This window comes from Onychomys torridus, chromosome 7 (genome assembly GCF_903995425.1).
Source record: "Onychomys torridus chromosome 7, mOncTor1.1, whole genome shotgun sequence".
NCBI lineage: Eukaryota > Metazoa > Chordata > Mammalia > Rodentia > Cricetidae > Onychomys > Onychomys torridus.
The window spans coordinates 30,107,333-30,123,840 of NC_050449.1; the positions used below are offsets into that span (position 1 = coordinate 30,107,333).

General features: G+C 44.5%; 1 protein-coding gene across 3 annotated transcripts in view; it reads right to left on the reverse strand.

The window, feature by feature from the left end:
• Ddx25 (DEAD-box helicase 25) overlaps positions 1-16,385 on the reverse strand; it is a 36,792-nt gene extending 20,407 nt beyond the window's left edge. Inside the window, exons 1-11 of one of the 3 annotated variants that reach the window (XM_036194002.1) lie at positions 16,163-16,385; positions 15,493-15,559; positions 15,197-15,241; positions 14,597-14,732; positions 13,929-14,021; positions 13,718-13,820; positions 11,479-11,593; positions 10,015-10,192; positions 3,524-3,761; positions 2,483-2,645; positions 261-449 (exon numbers count right to left, since the gene is read on the reverse strand). In XM_036194002.1, the coding sequence (XP_036049895.1) occupies positions 261-449; positions 2,483-2,645; positions 3,524-3,761; positions 10,015-10,192; positions 11,479-11,593; positions 13,718-13,820; positions 13,929-14,021; positions 14,597-14,732; positions 15,197-15,241; positions 15,493-15,559; positions 16,163-16,225 (1,390 nt within the window). In that variant the 5' untranslated portion in view covers positions 16,226-16,385. Of the gene's footprint in view, positions 1-260; positions 450-2,482; positions 2,646-3,523; positions 3,762-10,014; positions 10,193-11,478; positions 11,594-13,717; positions 13,821-13,928; positions 14,022-14,596; positions 14,733-15,196; positions 15,242-15,492; positions 15,560-15,783; positions 15,823-16,162 lie in introns of those variants that run through there. The other 2 variants (XM_036194000.1, XM_036194003.1) reach the window with 2 other exon arrangements.
• Positions 16,386-16,508: the final 123 nt, after the last annotated feature.

Here is a 16,508-nt window from a genome sequence, read left to right on the forward strand (position 1 = left end):
AAAGGGTGTCATTACTTTGTGGTGTTGCTCTATGGACATAAAATTCTACAGAATGAGCTTGTGTGAATTCTACTTGACAGTTAAACTTCTATTTAACCATAAAGGAATTATGTAACCATTTGACCTATGTTCTGACTTTCATCCTATGAACTAGAAGCTATTCTCTCGTGGCTTCTGTTTCACACAACCTCTCACTGCCCTCATGGACAGTTCGAGCAAGTCTGGGGCTCCTACTGTGCATGCGAAAGCCTGCTACTTACTGAAGTGGTCCTGTATTTTCATAAGCAAGGGCAGCTTATCCACTTCAATCATGTTGAAGGCGAGACCTTTCTTCCCAAAGCGTCCTGTCCGTCCTATACGGTGGAGGTAGGTCTCATAGTCAGGCTCTTCTGATTGATTTACAGGAAGGTCAAAGTTCACAACGATGGTGACCTGCTTCACGTCAATTCCTAGGAGAAGAAAGACACTATAGGGTTTTGCAATAACTTCTTCAGGACAAATCCACCAAGAACTGTATTTGCCAAAGGAATTCTCACTAGAGGGTCATAAAATAGGTCAGTTTGCTTGTGCACTGTGGTGTCTGTGATGCTGGGTAGCAATCAAGCTAATCAAGGCTAATTCTGCAGAAATCTAAACAGGTACAAAGCATGTTATGTGAGTGGGGGAAGGGGGGAGAGAGAGAGAGAGAGGGAGGGGGAGAGAGAGAGAGAGAGGGAGAGAGAGAGAGAGAGAGGGAGAGAGAGGCCCTCACCAAGCCTACAAGGCCAAGCTCTTCCCCACTTCCCCCGCAGGCTCGTAGGTCTGGGGTCTTCTTACCCATCATGGGGTGCAGCTCAACTCTACTCCAGGGCTGTGTTCTCAGCATGTCTTTTCACCCCTTCCCTGTTGCACCCCACGTTACAATGCTTTCCCTCAGTCTCTGCTCCCGCTCTTCTAGCGTCACCTAGGACAGCCACCACAGCAATGTCCAGGGCACTTGTGCTCACAGCCTAGAATACACGCTCCTCAAGTCCTCACACGCCTACCGGCTGGCTCACGACCTCATCTCCATGTTCTGTTCCAGTTACAAGGGCTAGGCATTTTCTAAAGCCACCGTATTTTCCCACCCAATTGACCTATTCTTGCTAGTGCTGTGGTTCAGTGGTAGAGTGCCCACCTAGCAAGCACAAGGCCCTGAGTTCGATCCCCAGCATTTAAAAACAATCTGAACTTTCTCCTCTCTTCAATACCTCAGCCCCAGTGCTGCCTAGGACACCTCTCTGTCGTCTGGGCCTCCATGTCCACACTGACAGGCTGCCCATGTCATCATCTTGCCCTCTCTGCTCTGAGCCTTCAGCCTGGAGCTTTCTTTGCCATTTCCCCCACTAGGGCCTGAGACTGTTCTGTCCAAAAAGGAAACCATAAAACTTCATATGACCATTCACATTTAAATTAGCCAAATTAAAAAGAATCCAGTTCCTCAGTCATACTGTGATATTTCAAGTGCTCAAAAGCTGATACAGTTAGCTAGTGGCCACCATCTGGACAGCACAAAGTCTCTTTGGATAGCTCCAGGCAAGAACAGTTCCCAAGGGCCAGGAGCTTCACTCTTTTTCAGGGAGCCTAGGCTCCCAGGACAAGGCTAGTAGAGCAGGCCCTTTGTTCTATTCAATGACCCAGAGAACGTGGTTTGAGTACAGGCTGACCTAGAGAACGTGGTTTGAGTACAGGCTGACCTAGCGTCTGGGGTCCAATTTTAATACAGGGTCCAAGCAACAATATAAGAAGGATAAAAAAAATAGGCAGTCCTCTTTCTTAGCACTCCTCAGCCCGAAACTGTAAATTTAAAACTCGAAACACCTGAGTTACTAATAATGTTGGCATTATTAGGGTAATGCAAATTCAAACCACATGGAGATACGATACACATCCATCTGAACCGTTGAAACAAGAAACTGACAAAATTAATGAATGACAAGGGCATGGAACATCATCAATGGGCGCGCACCCTGCTGGTGGGAATGCACAGTGGTTGAGACACAGTGGAAGAGCTGCAGTTTCTTAGAAAGCAGTTCCACAGTGAGGTATTTACCCAAGAGAAAGGAAGACATGCGTGGATACAAAGACCTACACATGAATTGCAGATACATTCAAAGTAACCCCTAGCTGCAAGCAATTCAAATACCCAACTGGTAAATGACTGAGCTATCAATGGAGTACTATTGAGGAACAAAACTACTGTTGCCTTAGCAAACAAAGCTGGGGAAATTCAGCAGCATCATGCTAGGTGGACAGGCCAGATACAAAGGCTCTACACTGTATGAGCCAATGCAGGCAGCAGCTGGAAGAGAAATCTCATCTCGTTGCCAGAGACTATGTGCTGGGAGGAGACTGGGTGCAGAGAAAGCCAGGAAAATGCTGGGGAGGTGGCGGGTTCTGATTTGATTACAGTGGTGTTTCTATGACTGCATACATTTCCCAGCAACACTCAACTTTCACAAACCTCGAGCACAGACATTGGTTGTTATAAGGACCTTCTCTTTGCCATCTCGGAACCTCTGGATGATAGAAGCTCGCTGCTCCACTGTGAGTTCCCCACTTAGCAAGGACACCTGGTGGCCATCCTGCATCATCTCCACAGTCAGCCACTTGGCATTTCGCCGCGTCTATGAGAGAAATCATAGCATGAGTCTAAGCAGACTGGCTGCCCCATTACGCTCATGGGTGAAGGGGGAAGCCACAGAGGGTTTGTTTCCTTCTCCCTCAGTCTTCCAAGAAGGTCTAGACTGTGGCATGCCATTCTCTGCGATTTGAAGACTCACAGTCTCTCAACTTGACCAAGCTTTGGCCTTCTTTTCTGATGACCAAGCCAAACCAACAAACACTACAAAAGTTCTTTGCAGGAGCCATGTGATTAACATATTTTATGTACACAATAAAATAGCTACCCATGTCTGCATCTGTATCATCATCATCATCTTTGTTAAATGGACCAAAAAGAAAACAATTCCAAAGCTAAGTTTACATGGCTATTTTGGGGCAGAGCTGAACTTGTTTACATTCTACAGAGGATTTCAGTTCTGTCCACATGCCAGCAGGTGCCTGTCTAGAGCAGGGGTTATGTCTCAACACCCTGCTCATAATGCTAAGCATGTTCACATGGTAGGAATGAAAAGAAAGTATATGAGCATGAAAAGGGTCCGATAGCAAAACGCAAACACAACACAACTCCCCCCACCAGCCCACATAAAATAAACATAGTGGGATAGGTAAGTATAAGTAACAACACAGACTTGGAAAAGCTACAGGAAAAGCCAAGTGTAGATGTGTTAGTGGCAGGGTTTCTAAAAGGGACCTTTATTTAAGATCTATCCCATCAGCCAACCTTCCTAAGTTTCACCCCGAAGCTGAAGATTCTATTCAAAGCTGTTCTGAGGGTTAAAGTGAATACAGTGCCTGGCTCGATGGCATTTACTCATGGTACAGTCTCCCCGTGCACGTGTATGGAATCTGTCCATGGCAAAGACACAGGCAGCAGGCTTGCCTGGCAGAAGATGATGGCCTGGCCAATGGTGATGCCGCCATAGATGTTACACAGGGCTTGATATTTGTCTTTTCTGTTTTCACACAACACATAATACTGTCGGATGTTGTTCAGGGTCAGTTCCTCTTTTCGTAACTTGATAACATTGGGGTCAGGAATGATTCGTTCAGCAAACTGCCACACAGAGTCCTCGAAGGTTGCCGAAAAGAGGAGCATCTGGCATTCGGAGGGTAAAGCTCTGAAAGAGAACGGAAGATGGCCGTCACTCAGCTGTCAGGCTGTCACTCCTCAAACACTGGCATACTTGTGAACATACGTGGTGGCGCTGTGATCAGCAACAAGTCAAACATCCTGTCCCTATCTGCCACCAAGAATTTGGAACAATATATGTGAGATGGGAATCTCAGAGCATTCTGGAGGGTCAGCAGTCACATATGCCGATCTCCCCTACTGGGAGTACATCTAAAGGGAATAATGAAAGGAACCACTTAAATGAACTGTTTTAACAACCAAAAGAAAGGAAATCAAAATAGGGAGTGCTGAGCAACCAACATAAGTGCTCTAACTATTACACAGCTTTCTCCTGAGTAGGAAATAAGAGGGATCTTTTCAGAAGCCCCATTTGACTACTAAATTGTGAGTTCTGACTCTTACTCTACAACGTAAACACACTAACTTACTGGTTAGAGGGCAGCGAGAGGGGAGTCTCCCCTGCCTGACCTCTAGCCCTAATGAACAAACAATTGGGTCCCTTACACAGCAGCTAAGCACTTACTACTAGGAGACTAGTGCAGAAACTCCATATTTGGAGATAGGAGCCTTAATGATAGGTGGAATGAGTCATGTGGCCGAAGGGAACAAATCAAATGAAAGCATGCACACTTTCTGGTAGCTCTTCTCGTCCAGACTGCCAGCAGCCAAGCGCTGCTGCCTCCTGGAAGAAGGTCAGAGCATCACCTAGTTCTGCCCCCATATGACAACCACCGTCACTCAGGAACTGTATCCTGGGATTTTAGTCCCTCAGATTAGGAAAGAGTTGGCAAGCACTGCCAGATGGGGAGAAGAAAGGTCCACCTTTTGTGAAAGATGGATGCAGCAAACAAACAAAACAGGAGAGCTGGCCAGATCAGACGATGTTCAAAACTGGGACTAGACGGAAACAAAGAGAGCAGCACCACCACCCTGCAACAATACTGAAATTAGTACCCTCAGCGAGGGAAGGTGAACGATGTGTCCATAACACAAGAAAAGAAACAACCAGAAAATACCGCCAGTAGGATTGAGACAGGGAAAAGCAAGCCAAGACTGCCATTTTAACCTCAGTCGAAGGAAGTGCACAACAAACGCCCGATTCAACAGGACCTGGAGGCAAGGTTTAACTAGGCGCTAGGGTCAGGGATGCAAGAGGCCAGTGCACAGACAGACTTGTGAGTTTAGGTACAGAAAGGCAGTGCTTTCAAATTTCTAAAGGTGAGCCCAGTGCCAAGGTGAAAACAGTAGCCCCTCAATTAGCTCAGCCATAGCGCCCAAATGAACATGTGTTAGAGTGTTGTCCCTGGGATCTATCTCCATGACATGGAGTAGCTGCAGCTCAGGGCTTACAGAAAGCATCTTCCACTGTGCGCTGTGACCCCATCTGGGTTGTATAACTGAATGTGGGGGGTGTGAAATAGTCTGCAATTCAGTAAAAAGATATCTGAGCGGGCAGAGGCCAACAATTAGTTCAAAATCAAACATGTAATGAACCTGAGGTGTTTCTAGCAGAGCTTGCCTGGGGTGCATAGTGTGGTTTCACTGTTGTCTTGGTTCTGAGCACATGGCAGCTTCACTCTGTGCTGTGTGTGCCACTGATGCCATACAAAATACCAATAACTACTGCTTGAGACACTCAGCTCAAACTGGTCACTACTGTATGCGTATGAGCTCCCTACAAGGCTTTCTGCTCTCACAAAAACATTCCTTAACATGTTCTTATCAAATCAGTATGTTGTAATTGCTGGGCTATTTGATTTTAAAATTTCCTGAGTTATTAGCTTGAATTTCATTAAAAAAAAAATTAACTGTGACTCAAGGTTAGGAAAAAATTTTCCAAAATGGTATGAAACATATTTCTGATATTTATATTAAATACTTAAGCAAAATGGTATTTTCAACATTGGAAATTTAAAAATATCAATGAGGGCTGGAGAGATGGCTCAGAGGTTAAGAGCACTGACTGCTCTTCCAGAGGTCCTGAGTTCAATTGCAGTAACCACATGGTGGCTCACAACTGTCTGTAATAAAGGTCTGGTGCCCTCTTCTGGTTGGTCATACATGCTGTATACATAATAAATAAATATTTATAAAAAAATAAAAATATCAATGAACTCTAGAAAATATTGAATAACTTGTTTCAGGCAATATTTAATTCTTGATATAAAGATAAAAGGCACATCCATCTGTTATGCAAATTGTATTTTTATCATTAGTGGTAAAATTATATGCATACTAACAAACTTTTAAAATAAATCTTTTTATGACTCATTTTCAGTAAATGCTTGACATGTGTACTTATATACCTAAAAATTTGGAGTCATGTAAAAAATTTCTTCAGTGAAAATGAGTCTTAAGTAGAGAAAATTTAAGACCTGGTTTATACAAAACTAAGTGGGATGTCCCCATCAAATCCTTCATCCCAGAGCTCAAGGAACCCCACAGAAGAGGAGGCAGAAAGAGTGTCAGAGCCAGAGGGGATGGGGGACACCAGGAGAACAAGGCCCTCTTGAGCAAGGCTCATATGAACTCAGAGACTGAAGCAGCGAGCTCAGGGCTGACGCGGGTCTGCACCAGGCCCTCTGAGTATACATTACAGCTTTCAGCTTAGCATTTTCATGGGACTCTTGAGTGTGAGAACAAGTGGGTCTCTGACTCTTGTGCCTGCTCCTGGGACTCTTTTCCTCCAGTTGGGTTGCCATGTTCAATTTTCAGATGAAAGTTTTTGCTTCATCGTATTATATTTTATTTTGTTATGTTTGGTTGTTATCTCTTAGAAACCTGTTCTTTTCTAATGAGAGACAGAAAGGGGGTGGTGGATCTAGAGAGGGAAGATGGGGAGGAACTTGGAGGAATGAAGGAAGGAAAACTATAATCAGGATATACTGTATGCACAAAGAATCTAATTTCAATAAAGGGTACGGGGAGACACGGTTTATAGAAATAAATTGTTCTGTGAGTGAGGAAAGGCAGAATGCCAGTAACAGATGACACAGCTTTCTGTGTGAGAGCTGATTCTTCTAAATCTGCTTCAGAGGTGTAATCCATGCTACACCACACCCTAGCAACAAAAATATGTCCCTGTCAAACATGTTGGCTGACACCTTCAATTTCAGCAGTTAGGAGGGTGAGGTAGGACTGTCATGAGTTTGAGGACAGGCTGGGCTATATAGTTAGTCCCAGGTCAGCCTGGGCTGCAGAAAAAGTCTTCCTCAAGACACACACACACACACACACACACACACACACACACACACACACACAGTCTAAGATATTTCAATCTTAAAAATGGAGATGAGATTTATGAACTTTTTCTAAAACAAAGAAAATAAAAGACAGGTTTGCTCATATCTTACCCAAATACAAACTAGTAGTAGTGTGTAAATAAAAATTCTGGCAAATTCTATTCATCCCATAAATTCTCTATCAGACAAAACAAAATTGGTCCTAGCAGCTACATGTCTTGCATATTTTGCACCTGACATTTTAAAAGACATGTAATGTCTGACCATGATATTGAGACTTTCATTTTTGAAGTTTTGGGCCACTTTTAAGTTTAAAGTTTGCACTTAGAAAGACCTTTAACTAGGAAGATATGTACTCATATGGTGACTACACTGTTGGTGTCTCTGGAAAGATGTACAATAAATGAAAACAGATGTCTTTCTCCAAAATGGAAACACAGTGAGAAAGAGAATAGAGAATGGATCACCAGGAAACAGAAATAGCAACCCTTGCTTTTTAGTAACATGTGTATAATTATTTCCTTTTTTAGTACTTCTTGTTTGCGATGACTATGTCCTAGACTGGCTCTCTCTAGGAAAAGAAGCAACTTCAGAGAATTTCCAGAACTTGCAGGCACAAGGTTTGATAATAAATTTAACAAACTCCAGTGAGAACTATCAGGATCTGGAAGCAGCAGGAGACCCCAATGGTAGGCTAAGATCAAGGTCTAGGGGAGCAGGGTGACGTCCAACCTCTTAGCCACAGAAGCAGAAGCTCACAGTACTGATTACACATAAAGTTACCCAGGGAAAACTGTTTTTCAACAATGCACCTGAAATTGGGAGGAAGAATGGTTTTTCAATACAGGACTCCTATGCAACAGAGACCAGACTTACAAGACAGTAAAAACATTTTGAGACACATATAAGCTAAAAAGCAAAATCAACCCACAACTTCTTACGCACTTTAAAGGAGATCAGAAAATACAACCCAGCACATTCAGGAAATTACACAGGAACCCAGGGACTGGGAGATGCAAAGCAGCAAAGGAGCAACAGCACAGCCATGATTAAAGTACACATCAGGGCTGGACACTCAGGCAGGCAGGAGGGGACCTGGAGAGACCTCCTGGATAAACAGAAGTCAATGACTAAAACATATTCGAGGCCTCATGGACGTTCTCCATCCACTCTGGCATGACTACTGCTGCTGTCCTTGCTCAGCTCATGTTCAGGCAGCCATGTCAGTGACACTTTATGGCTGGAGCCTTTGACATTACACGGTATCACAGTAGACTACCTGTTCCTTGGGCTCTTACAGTCTCCCCTCGTCCTCAATGATCCCTGAGCCTTATGTGGGGGAGATTTTTGTAGATGTAGCTAATGAGTCTTAGCTCTACAACTCTCCATTTGATCAGTTGTGGTTTTCTATAATGGTCTCTGTCTGTTGCAAAGAGAAAGTTTCCTGGGGTGAGGACTGTATGTACTGTGGGCTTCAACCCTACACAAAATACTAGAGGTCATAAGCAATGTTGGGAGCAGGAAAAAGTCTTCCCTAGGGCAGAGCACACCAATTGGTTGCCTAGTACCAAATGGTCAGCCCTGAAAACACACATACAAATAACATTATACAGACCAAGCAGGTTTTACTGAGGAATACTTGTACAAACACATACATATATGCATGTAATAATAATTTTTTAAAAAGAAGCCATGAATTTGAAAGAGAGCAAAGAAGGCTAAATGGGGTGGTTTGGAGGGAGGAAAGGAGGAAATAATATAATTATATTATAATCTCAAAATAAAAGAAATATTAAAAATTATAAACACAAAAAACATGATTGACTATGTGAAGAAATGTCTTGCATATGACACATCTGACGGAATAGTTAGGGAAAAGCTAAAGATCCCTACACAGGGCTAATGCATGGGAAAAAGACAATAGTCAAGGAAAAGTTGTGTAATAAAAACACAATAATAACTACACTACTGGACCAGCAGCCAACAGTGTGTGCCTACATGTGCATGTATACTCGGAATGACATAAACCGTGTTGGCATAATCAAACTCTTAGGATTTAACCACTGAGAGAGGGTAGAGAGCAGGCATGGGTAGTAGTTTAAAAGAATTCAGGGCTACTTTCTACACTGAGAAGTAAGGAGACGATGACTTTCCATCAGGAAACAGTAATGTGAGCAGAGTTGGCGTCAGAAAAGACAGGCATGTTCTGAGGACTGAGCGGGCAGGGACTTCTGTCTCCCTCATCATGACTTTCAATACTACTGAATTTAAAGGTGAGTAAACAGCACTTTCCCCCCTTGAGACACGGTTTCTCTGTGTAACAGCCCTGGCTGTCCTGGAACTTGCTTTGTAGATCAGGCTGGCCTCCAACTCACAGAGAGGATCCACCTGCCTGTGCCTCCTGAGTATTGAGATTTAAGGCATGCACCACCACCTTAACTTTATTAAAAAAGAAAGAAAAAAAAAGTGCAAGGCAGATTCTTAACTTCCCTCCCCAAATCTCAATGCAGTGAGTGTGAGGAAGGGCCCAGAAATGTGTTATCAGAAGCCCTTTGGGTGATTAGTTAGAGAAATCTGGGGAAATGGTATAATTTACTTACACACTAGAAGTGGAGTCAGGACAAGACCTGCTCCAACACCACGTGTTTTCTATTCTAGCCCAATGACCATCACATCCTGAAGGCAGCCTTCAGCAGATTCCTTCAGGATTCTGCTAGGATATAAAACATGATTGGCAAACCTTGTGCAACCCAGGATGGAAACTTCACCTGTAAATCTGCACTGCAAACATATAGCAGAGAAGCACGCCCAGTGAAGGCAGGCATTACAGCAGTCTGAGGGGGCCCTGAGCCGGTGAGACTAAGACAAACCCAAAGTCAGTCTGGAGGTGACAATAGCAGAAATTAAGCCATGGAAGTAATTCGGAAGGGCAGAGAAACAAAACTGATCATTTAGACTGAAAATCCAGGAGGTACGGATGAACGTGAAGGTTACCTTTGGATACGAATACTCTGATCTGAGAATCCTTGGGTGTCAATCATCACATCTGCTTCATCCAGGACAAATACACGGATCTTAGTCAAATCAATCAATTTTCGCTTGAAGCACCAATCTAGGACAGTCCCAGGAGTACCAATTATAATCTGTTTGGTGATTTCAGTGCCCCGAGGAACTGTGGAGAAAAGGGTTTTAAGTGTTCCTGTAGATCAAAACAGCTGGACTCACTGTGACAGGAGACAGGCCAGGGTGATGTGACGTGGTGCTCGGTGGCAAGAGCATAGCACAGCATCACTTTTCAAGGGCAAACCCTGCGGGTCAAGAGTGTATTTAGATTCTGCAGAATTTTAGGATGGATTTCAGACTTTTAGGTTTATGGTAATAATAGCCCTATATATTTGATTGTGCTCCGTGGTCATTTAAAAAGCTATACTTAGATAAAATGGATATGGTGGCATCCTGTAGGCCCTGCTACTCAGGAAACTGAAGTGAGATGATCACTTGCTTACATAGTTCAAGACCATCCAGGGCAACAAAGTAAGGCACTGTCTCAAATAACAAAAACAAAACAAAACAACCCCCCAAAAAAAGAACACCCCAAAACCAAACCAAACAACCAACAACAATAACAAAAAAAAACCCAAACCAAACCAAAAGCAAAACAAACAAACAAAACCACATTCCGACTTTCCTGTGGAAATAACAGTGTGGCTGTGGGGAAACTGGTGAGGCGTGGCAGGACAGGCAGGGAACACTAGGTGCTCTGGAGAGTGCGGTAGCGGGGAGGCTCATGGTCAGCCTGCCACTGCATGAGCTGAGAGATCCATTTCAGCTACAAGAACTGGGGTACACTGGATGAGAGCACTCAGCTGGCATGCACAAGGCCCCAGTGTCTATCTTCAGTACCCCAAAACAAAAATAAACCCTCTAAACCACAAAGCCTTTCCAAAAGGGAATCAACAAAACATTCAATAATAGTCTTGAGGTAAAAAATATGGGATGCTGTGAAGTCAGTCAGAGAGAGGGTGGTGTGACATGCTTCCATTATGTGAGCACTCAATGAAACAGATGTGCAGATGTATCTGCATGGGCCCAAGGAAGAGCAAACACTGGCTTCCTGTCCTTTTCCTGGGGCAAAGAAGAGCAGACTTCCAACTCCTAATCTTCATCCTTTAAAGTTTCAGTTTCCATGATAAGCATGTAGTATTTTAAAGAAAAATCTCCAATTAAATTTGTTTGGCACAAAACCAGCAAGTCTCAAAAAGCAGACTATAAAAAGGGCATCCTCTTATAAGGTGTGGAAATAATGAACTGTTTGCTGTGTCCAGACTTCACCAGTGCTTAAGTCTGGACCACTTATCATTTAAAATATTTCCCCCCACTTTAGAGATGAGAAAGCAGGGAAGTTAGGTGTGAAGCCAGGATTTAACAAATAGCCAAGACAGGCTGACTGGTACATACTTCGATTTCCTCGAATGGCATACATCACTTCAACATCCACACAGAATTTCCCCATCCTCTCAACCACACGGCCAGTCTGCAGAGCCAGTTCATAGGTAGGAGCCAGGCAGAGGCACTGTGAGACACAAAAGGGGAGGGGGAAGGTTCATACAAGCCACTGCTCAAATTTGAACCACAATCAAAAGTTGTATGGGAAGAGGCATAGAAATGTCACTGAAGATATTAGCTGAATGAAACATTTTAAATTGAATATAATTTGACAGTTGATAAATAGCTGATAGGTTTGAGGTGAATACTGGGGAGAGGGGTTGGAGCTGAAGGGAGAAGAAATAGTTACTTTATATATTCCTCTCTACAGGGCTATTTAGAAACACAAGTTACTGGTCACTGTCTTTTGTTGGAGAGAGAAAGGGCTATAGGGAGCTGGGAATCCATGAAGAAGGCAAGATAAACCATAGCTTGTACAATACCTATCACCTCTTACTTGCTCTTAAGAGTCTATCTGCCTGTCTCCAGCATGCTTTGCTTAATCCACATTATAAATGCAGAGTCCTGCCAGAATAATACCTCCCCACGCCCATTTGCTAGTTCATCTCCTGTAGAAGTAGTGACCCTAGAATGAAGATTCTGATAGAAGGAACGTGACAAGAAAAGTATCCTGAGGGACTGGTGACTCCACCAATGCAATAGGCAAGACCTACTAGATCCAGGTTTAATCCAAGCAAAGCATTCCGGGTGGTCTCAGGGGAAGCGGGAGAACCACATGGCTGCTCCCGAGGAGGAGCCTTAACTACCCTCTGGGGGAAGGATCCACTGCTTGGTGTGCTTTCTTTGGGTGGGGTCTGGAGAAGGCAGATCCAGGGGGAGATTCCCAACAAAACTAGTGATTATTTAATGTGTTCATGTGCAGGGTCTATGGTAGAGAAGGCAGCTACCAAAGTATATAAATACAAATATACAAAGAAATACACATTTCCATAACATAGGCTCAAGTATGGCTCTCTTGAATAATTGAATGGATACCACAGTTTCAATATAAATTTCAGTGACACTATGTGGAAAGCACACTTCCTGTCTTGGCCCCCATCACATTTCTAGGACTCACTGGCAGCTGACTGGGAAAGGCTTTTAGCATATATGGGAAGTCAGCCCGGGAAAGAACTTTCTAAGTGTCCTTTGGAGGAAAGAGGAAAACAGGACCAGATTCTTTTTTGTGAAAAGAAATGAGGCTAGAACTGTGAGCTGGGTGCCTCTACCAGTCACTCTGTGACCTCAGGAAGACACTTTGCTGTAGTTAGAGTTTTCCTGCCTGCCCACAGTCAGGACAAATCTCTCTTACCTGCCAGTCCCACAGTCACTCAGACCCAACCAAGTAAATACATAGAGACTTATATTGTTTACAAACTGTATGGCCATGGCAGGCTTCTTGTTGTCTGTTTCTTTTATCTTAAATTAACCCATTTCTATTCATCTATACTTTGCCAAGTGGCTCGTGGCTTACCATTACTTTACAACTTTCTTCTCATGGCGGTATCTCCCCCTCCAGCCTTCACTTCCCAGCATTCTCTTTTCCTTGTCCCGCCTACCCTATCCTTCCTGCCTGGCTATTGGCCAATCAGCATTTTATTTATTTTAACCAATCAGAGCGACACATTTGACATACAGACCATCCCACAGCACTTTGCCCCCAAGAGTTTCTGATAAAGGAGTGAACTGTATGCCCTTCTGACCCTCCAGCCAGCAGCCACCATCATTATGTGCTTACTTATTCCAAGCACAGTGATGAAAGTGTAGGTGGTTTCACTGAATCACAGGATGACTTTAGGGGGAAAACACTCACACATTCATTTATCATTCAATGCTTAAGGAATTGTCTCTACAATGCAGGCTGCACTGGGTATGAGGAGTCGAGCGTGAAGAGATCGATGATGATCCATGCCTTTCGAGTGCTGACTTTGCAGAGAGAAAACAGACCCAGGGAGATTTACTAACTGGCCCCGGGCACTCAGCTAGGCGGGCAGTGGTGGCCAGGCAGGAACTGGAGGTAGCTGGACTCCAAGGTTGGGGCTATGTATTACTTGGTACTAGCCCTGTACTCTCCCCAACACTCTAGGATTTTATGAAGGAATGCCTATTCTTCATTTTACTGCGGTAATCATATATGTGCAGAAAGACCAGGCATTGCTGAAACACTGTTGGCATCACAGTTACAATTATTTCCACCAGAGCTCTTCCTTACCTGTGGAAACAATTCCAAGGCATTCACTCTGCTTAGCATTGCTAAGACAAAGGCGGCTGTTTTTCCAGTTCCCGACTGGCTTTGTGCTATGAGGTTCTGGGGACTGTGAAAAAGAGAAGCGGGCTGGGTATAAATTGAATATAAGATCCTGGGCATAAATAGAAGAAACCAAAAGTAACCAACTTGGAAGACCACTACCCTGTAAACTCACGGATGTGCGAGCATCATAGGGAGGGCCATCTCTTGGATTTTGGATGGTCTGTTAAATCCCATTGCATAAATCCCTTTTAGTAACTCTTCCTTTCTGTAAAATAATAAATAAATAGATGGGTACATAGATAGATAGCTAAATAAATAAGTAAGTAAGTAAGTAAGTAAGTAAATAAAAATTCTCAAACTTGTAAAGCCTCTGCTGGTCAGCAGCCTCATTAGTACGTGTACCAGCAGCCTTCAGAAATGCACACTTGAAAGGTACACTTCTGAGGTAAGCCACTTTGCAATTAAGCATTATCACTTTCCTATGACACAGTGCTCAAGAGAAGCAGCTTCAGAAGGATTTGAGCTCATGGTTTAAGAAGGGGTAGAGCCCACAATGGTGAGAGTGTGAGGTTGCTGGTCTCACTGTGTCTGCTGTCAGAAAACAGAGAGACAATGCTAACACTCGCTTGCTTTCTCCTGTCCTACGTTTTACTCAGAGACCCCAGGCCATGAGACAGTGCCACCCACCCACAAGCAGATGCTCGTTCCTCCTCACCTAAACCCCATGGGAAACACCCTCAGAGACATACTCAGATGTGTGTGACCTAGGTCATTCCAAAGTGAAGTAGTTAGTTCTTGCTAGCATAAGCATTCTTACATACTGAGAGTTAAGATACTCACAGCCGTAGTTCTTCAAATGTTTTCACCGAGTAGAGTGGAGAGCTGGGATCCTTTTGTAAGACTTCTACTCGGTGGCTGGATTCTACTAAGGACTGACGGATTAACTTGTTTAAGAGTGAGTTGGCTGCCAAATCCACTAGAAAAGCACAAACAAAAGGGGACATCAAGCCTCCTAAATGGCATCTAATTAACTGTTTTCTCACATTCGGTAGAAATATACAAAACAGCTGCCACTTACTCTCATTTTTCTTCTAAAAGAAAGTTCTAGAAGGAATGCCACAGCACTGAGAATTCCCTCTTTCACAAAGGTCCAGTTTCTTATGCTCTGTTGCACCAATCCCTGACCTTGAGCAAACCAACATCTAATCATGACAGGACCTAATTCTTTGCAAAAAGTGAAGATTCTTAGCCCATTCCTTGCAGTTTCCATTTCGTCTAAAGAAATATACCCCCTCCTAATTTAATATTTTTGCCTGATTGTATTCACTCAAAAATAAAGCAAAGATAGTGCTTTCCCAATGCACTCCCACTCATTACTATTGTTAAAGGGATGATAAACCAAGCAATGTTAGAAAGAACATGCAAACAAACGTCTCTTACCTACATCGTCTTCTTCATCATCTTCTTCGGTGTTAAGAGAGCCGTCTAAAAGGGCAAGAGAGAAATAATAAATGTAAAGAAAAACGTTGAAAAAAAAATACAGCGCACTCTCAAAATTTCTCACAGGTTTTAGTGTATGCAAACAGAGTTATCTCCAGGAAGAGTGGAGTGATTGGGAAGGTGGTGGAGGATCTTGTATGTAAATTAAAGGAGCCAAAGCTATTTCAGCTGGCAGATACAGGCTGAAAGCAAAGCTCTTTAATCAAGCCGGTCTGCTTTAGCCAAACAGCACTCACCTATGTTTGGAACTGTGGTACTCCTAATACCACGGAGGTTCTTCCTGGGGTGGACGAGATTTGAAAACTATTGAAAGGCACAAATTTCAACCAAGGTTAGGAAGCAAGACATCAAGCAGAAGCCTGGTGCTATCCTACAGCAGGGGCAGGGAAGACCACCCCAAACTCCTTCCTTTGCAATGTTAAGGATTAGCGAATCCATTAATCTGTCCACTGTATGAGCTATGCTATAAAAAAGATGGGAGTTTCCAGTCTCTTCTAGAGATCTCTTAGTCAGAATATGGCCAGTACCTGGGTGAAAGGTGGTTGGTTTACAACACCTACAAGGGAAAGGTGACCACAAAGAAGGGAAACCTGCTAAATGGTCAAAATCAGGAGAGGAGAAAACTCAGAGAGCTAGCTAGCTAGGACTAGCAGCTGCGTTCTCTATCTGGATAGCTAGCAGCTGCGTTCTCTGGATTTCCAGGGGTCTTCGCCCTTCCCAATCAAAGGTGTGCCCTCCCTCTGGGAGTCTCCTTTGCCGTGGCCCTTCCACCCCTGCCCACACCTCCCCCATCACTTGACACCCCACTCCAAACGCCAGAGGGGCGCTCCCCCTCCCGGGGGACTTCCCTCGGGAGTCCTTGTTCTAGCTCCCGCCCGTGGCCCTCCCCTGCTCGGCGGCGGTTACGTGGCTGTTCAGCCGCTCGCTCTCTGCCGCCCCAGCGTCGCCTCCCCACAGTAACGACGCCATAGCTGCGGTCTCCGCTCTCGCCCCCGGCACGTGCTGCCACCCCCGCGCGGGGAAGCGCCGGCTCCGCTCAGTGGCCAATGGTTAGGCTCCGGGACCCGCGTCCGCCTCGCGACCACCCGTGGCGCGGCGCACTGCGCAGGCGCGGGCCCAGCGCGGGGCGGGCGGAGGGAGAGAGAGGTGCGGGGCGCAGCGGTGCGGGGCAGCCGCGAGCTTTCCGTTTGGCCAGCCGGGCCATCAGCACCGCAGAGAGAAACTGGGCACGGAGGCGGTACCCATACCGCGC